Source organism: Perca flavescens, chromosome 20 (assembly GCF_004354835.1).
Source record: "Perca flavescens isolate YP-PL-M2 chromosome 20, PFLA_1.0, whole genome shotgun sequence".
Taxonomy (NCBI): Eukaryota; Metazoa; Chordata; class Actinopteri; order Perciformes; family Percidae; genus Perca; species Perca flavescens.
The window spans coordinates 15,150,451-15,156,539 of NC_041350.1; the positions used below are offsets into that span (position 1 = coordinate 15,150,451).

The following is a 6,089-nucleotide window of genomic DNA, read 5'->3' on the forward strand; positions in this document are numbered from 1 at the left end:
CCCTAGTTGTGAGTGACTCGTTCTTTTGAGAAGTGCAATAAATGGTCTCATTAGCAACCAGTATGTCTTCACAGGCAACTCATAACTCACATTTTTATCCTATTACATTTCCCTTTCTCAACACCATCCCTGCATTAATCAACAGACATCATTCTCACTGAGTGAAAAGAACTGCGACTCGCTTTTTAATGCTAGTCCCAACCAAAAGCACAATCAGGAAGTTAGAGCTGACAGCTCAGCTTCAACTCCACTATGGCTCGCCACCAACATGAAACATTCAACAAGAATTCACATTCAGCTGTATATCTCCACTGCCCCTCCAACTCTCATGCAAACTATCATGTGGCTCTGTTGTTGTTCCAAAAAGACCAGCGGTTGGACTTCCTGTTTTGTACATTTTCCCCATTTACTGGCAAGGCAATTGAGGCCAGAAACTTAGTCTAAGGGTGGACATAAACTCTTTGTGAAAAATCTGCCCAATATAACTAAACCCAAAGAAATGTTAACACTGCCACTGACTTCTACTTTGAAATATGAGCATTCTTGAAACACTGTTTATATAGTAAGATACTTACACAGGCCTAGTCACAATAACTGCCATTAATCCTTGAAAAACCAAACAAACAGACATAACAGATTTAAAATCACTTTTTTAATAAGACATTACAATGACATTGCTCTGTACATGGTTTCCCCAGTCAAAATAAGAGTAAGAGCTGCACCACAGGGTGTCTTCAACATTTCACCAGTAAACGGCTCCCTCTGACTGCACAACAGATGGATTCTGATGTAGGGTTACTGTACTTTCGTACTCATGCTACAGATATAGGCTATCATATAATGTCCCAAGACCGAGACTAATCAACTGCGGTATCAGATTGAGAGAGCTCAGAGCTGAATGACATTCCTTTGGAAAGATTGAGTCAACTGACTATGTGTTACCCAAAATCAAAAATGCATCCCAACAAGCATGTTTAAGAGTTACTGGAGGCCTATTTGTTGAATATTCAGCACAATCAAGACCCACATAAAGGGACTGGGAGGTGTAACAAAACATGTCTGTAGTAATTTGGTTTCTCTGATGTCAAGACATGACTATGAAATATAAGCGGTTGTGATTTTTTTCCTCACCGCCCTCCCCCTTGCAGCAGTCAATACCATTGAGAAGAAATACTTTATCACAGTACTGTGTTAAAACAAATGTCAAAGTCCTTCTAGTATGCTACATGACTTTAAAGATCTCACCTCAGAAGAAAGAAAAAAAAAAAAAGAAAGATCCAAGTTCAATGCACCAGAGACTGAAGAACCCTGAAACAAGTTTTAATCCAAGAATGAAGATAAAAACTTCAGCTTCATTAGAAAAATCATACAAAACAGGGAAAAGAATAGGCAAAGGTGGTGATCTCTGTGGCTTTAACATTAGGACCAATTCATTTAATATTCATCAAGCAAGCCCCAAGACAATGAATGTGATATAGGCCTGCTACAGAGAACAGGCATATTTAAGCCAGCGACCCCAGTTAAAGATAAATTAGTCAATGGGTAAACGTAGTATTAAAATAAAAAGGGAGATAATCAATTTTTTCTTAACCATACTCATTTTGAGAAGTTATTTGTTACTTGCAACGTTATTATAGTTTTGACCTAAAACAGTCAGCACTCAATCATTAAGATTTGTAATTTGAGGTTAGCCATGTCAAGCCCTCATACAGTCCATCACCTGTGGTCGCACAGGAGGGCTGAACATACCAATTCCTATCTCTGATGCGGGTCAATCCGAGCTTCTCTTGGATTTCGTGTGGCTTCATGGCATCAGGAAGGTCTTGCTTATTGGCGAAAATCAAGATGATGGCATCCCTCATCTCCCGGTCATTAATGATGCGGTGGAGTTCCTGCCTAGCCTCGTCGATGCGATCCCTGTCCGCGCAATCCACCACGAAAATTAACCCTTGGGTGCCTGTGTAGTAGTGTCGCCACAGAGGACGAATCTTATCTTGCCCTCCAACATCCCAGACGTTGAACTTGACATTTTTGTAGGTGACAGTCTCCACGTTGAAGCCGACTGTGGGGATTGTGGTGACAGACTGTCCGAGTTTCAGTTTGTAAAGGATTGTTGTCTTTCCAGCAGCATCAAGTCCAAGCATTAATATTCTCATCTCCTTGTTGCCAAATATTTTAGACAGCACTTTCCCCATTTTGAACTATTGTGCATAAATACTTTGTTCCTAACGAGAAAAATGTCCGATACCGTGCAGATGATTATTCACTTTGACTATAGCTTCCGTTTATGGGCTAACTTGTGAAAACATGACTCAGTGAAGAGCATATGTGGGGCGAAAAGTCAAAAATGCACACTCATGTTAAAACCTAACACACAGTACCTAAAGGCGTTTTACATGAAAGTCTGTGCGTCCTATGAAGTGATGGGACATTTATGTTCAGAGTATCACAATGTTTTCAGGGCCTATACACAACATGGCACGGTTAGACTAGCTAAGAACTTGGCAGCAGCTGTTGCAGGACGTTCATTTTGTTGCCCAAATCAACATGAAGCTGCGTGACAGAGACAGGCCGTGGCTATTAAAAACTGTAGAGGGCAGACACGGTGTGTATATAAGGCCCCGAAAAAGCCGCGGTACTTGTGAGTTCCTTCTGGTGTCCGGTCCTCCTCATCGGGTGCGCCCTTGTTCTCTTCACCGCTGCCGGAGGAGAAAAGCAGCTTTCTGCGGCTAGTCCATCAAGCGTCGCGCCGGGTAACTTCAACGTGCTGTAAGGGACGTCTTCGAAACAAAATCCTCGGTGACTCAGTAACACATGTAGCCACTCATGGAACTCCACTTCTTATCCCCCTGAAAAGAGATTTAGGAGGAGGGTCAGACATGCCAAATTAGCAAGCTAGCTAACGTTACCGCTCATGGCTGCTAAAGAGGGCTAGCCATAGCAAGCTAACATTAGCTAGCTCGTTGACTAGCAAGCTAGCCTTGAGCTAACTAGATAACGGTAGTTAGCTTTTGCAAACTAATCATATCTGAATAGAAATTACGTGCGGCAGTGACACAACGTTTGGCTCACACCTTTTTAAGTTGAACACTTAAGAAATATAAGTATTTTACCTCCTATCTCCCCCTCCTGTCTCGATTAATACACCCAGCTCTCGTCTTTCTCCTTTAAGGCGAGCTGGTCGCAGTGCTGCTACACCGGAAAGGTGTGGAGCTGCATTAACCGCCACTTCCTCTCTTCTACTTCATTCAGCTGCTGCTGCTGCTGCTGCTGCTGCTGCCTACTAGTACAGCTCTCACTGTCTGGGGTATCCACGACTCCTAGCATAAACAATGAAATACCCAAACTGACAGGAAATAAAATGTAACGTTATTTATTTGTACACCGTGGATCTAGCTAGCTAGTTATTAACGTTATACATATACATAACAAGTATTGTTAGAATGTAGCGTTTTGATTTATTCTAAACTGTTACTATTTTCTTTTAGGTGTCTTTTGAATTACCACATTAAATATGAAAACATTTTAATTGCATATTGATGGAAATACATTAGTACAATTAGTAATATTTTCAGTATCTAACGTTAATGTTTTAATGTCTAGTGACTCTCTATGTATGTAAAGGGTAACATCCCCCCCTTGTGGCAGTTATAGGTTACCTAAATTCAGTCAGTCCCATGTACCAATCATTTTGTGCATTTCCTTTTGTCTGTTTTGACGAGGGATGTCAAATTTGCTGCTGGCAGCATACAGACATGCTTATATGTATAATAGCAACATCTGGCATTCAATGTCTGTGCTTTTTATCTGCAAACCCTAATAACTAGCATTCCTCCACAGTGCCAAAGTTGGGTATCCTAATGTAATAGGTACCAATGTGATACTTCATTTGTCATTTAATAATCAGTAGAAATTGAAACAAATATCAGAAACGGGTCAAAAACAAGCCTCAAGTCTAAGCTGTCAAATCTGTGTCCGATGTCAATACCTTACAGTGGACACAGGTTTCCACCAACTCTCAAGGAAATTTCCCATCATCACATAAATATATAATTGGTACATTATTCAGCTTGAAGAGTAGACTGTAATGTATATCTCTTTGTCATCGAACAATGAGGAAATGTGGAGAAAGGCATTTAAAAAATAATTCTGAAGCCTAAGCTGTCTTTAAATGTGTGTACGGTGGCAGTTCCTTTACATCGGTTCACACTTAGACTCCAGCTGTTGGATTCTGCTAAAGTGCCTACAGAGGTATTGCCATTTGACACCTTAGCAGAACAGCTGAAGACCATGTGTGGACCCCACCACTTGTCCAGTGGCAATACATTTGCAGGTAAATTCAGGGTGCTTTGCAGCATGAGGTGTAGATTGTATTTAATTCCTCATTTGTCATCAATCAATCAATCAATCAATCAATCAATCAATCAGTTATTATATAGCACCTTTCAAACATGACAAAATGCAATTCAAATTGCTGAACAGTGATTGAAAAACATTAGATAAGGTAAAGGAGTAATAAGAGAAAAATATATAAATGGATTAAGAGACCAATTATTAAGATAAAAAATGAATAAAATATATTTAAAAAAACAATGAAATGTTTAAAACAATATCAATCATAATATAAAACTGTAAGAATTATTATGAAAAAAATTAAGACAATAACGTATCACGTCATATGTATATACAGTATATTAGATTAGATTCAACTTTATTGTCATTGTGCAGAGTAGTACAAAGACAACGAAATGCGGTTTGTGTCCAACCAGAAGTGCAAAAAAAGCAGAAAAGTGCAATATGATATACAAGTATAGACAGGTGGTGCATAGGCAGGACAATAAATATATTGCAGTGTAATAAGAGCAGAATAAATATGGCTATGTAATATGAACAATGTATGAACATGTACAGATATGTGCAATGTAGCAATGACATTATAATAGTAGTAAGAATAATATAGATATATGCAGTGTATTAGCAGAATATATAATAAGAAAAACAATAAATATGGATATTCTATGAACCATATAGACAGATATGTACAGTATTACAGCTATGTGCAGTGTGGTAACATTATAAGAGTAGTAAGAATAAGTGTATGTGCAGGATGAGTAGTATGAAGAGCAATAGAATATGGCTATGTATAGGTTTAATTACAGTATGTACATTTGTAAATAAATAAATAGAACAGTATGGGTGGGATAGGGTAGTGCAAATTGTCCGGGGGAGTTAATAGGTTAATTGTCACCGGGATGCAGAGCTAGAGTTCAGTAGGGTGACAGCCGCAGGAAAGAAGCTTCCTCTGAACCTGCTGGTACGGGTGCAGAGAGACCTGAGATGCCTCCCGGAGGGGAGGGGGGTGAACAGTTTGTGGTTGGGGTGAGAACAGTCCTTGGTGATGCTGCGCACCTTACACAAGCATCGCTTGCGCTGGATGGCCTCGATGGAGAGGAGTGAGGAACCGGTGATGCGTTGGGCAATTTTCAGGGTTGTGGGAGGATATGGCACGGCCCACAAGGGTGATTATCCAGCATCCAGTTATGACTTGCCCTGTTCCACCTGAAACTTCAAGGTCTTTGGTCTTTGAAGAGAAAATGTTGGGAACATTATGAAGTCTATGTTGGCTTGGCTAGTGTTCCTCTGTTCTATATAAACCACTAATTAATAATTACAGTTTATGGCATAGACTGTATATATGGTCTATGGTACAGAGTGAACATGACAACGGTGTGTTATACTTAAATAAAAAATAACAGACCGCAGAATGCCTTAGAATTCATTTATATTATTGGATTTTATTACAAGTCTTGGTTGAATTCTAAGGAATTCTGCGTTCTGTTATTTCTTGAAAACAATATTGAAAGTATTGAGTATTGAAAAGTATAACACACCGTTGCCATGCATAGCAGAAGTAGAGTGAATGGTTAAAAACTGGTCAAAAATAGATCTTTCTGTTAGTTAGCTAGTTAGTTTTTGTTTGGCTTTTTTTCCACATCACCCACTCGTGTACATACTGACCAAAAACATCTAATTAATACAGCAAAAGATCTTACTGTTCCCAAGTTGCTTTCTTTGTCTTATCCTCGTGC

At 39.4% G+C, this 6,089-nt stretch overlaps 1 protein-coding gene across 1 annotated transcript; it reads right to left on the reverse strand.

The window, feature by feature from the left end:
• Positions 1-633: 633 nt before the first annotated feature.
• arf6b (ADP-ribosylation factor 6b) lies at positions 634-3,338 on the reverse strand. The gene is made up of 2 exons (XM_028566209.1): positions 3,114-3,338; positions 634-2,849 (listed from the first exon to the last, which is right to left on the reverse strand). The coding sequence occupies exon 2, from the start codon at positions 2,193-2,195 to the stop codon at positions 1,668-1,670; it is 528 nt and encodes a 175-aa protein (XP_028422010.1). The 5' UTR covers positions 2,196-2,849; positions 3,114-3,338; the 3' UTR covers positions 634-1,667.
• Between the last annotated feature and the right edge of the window lie 2,751 nt (positions 3,339-6,089).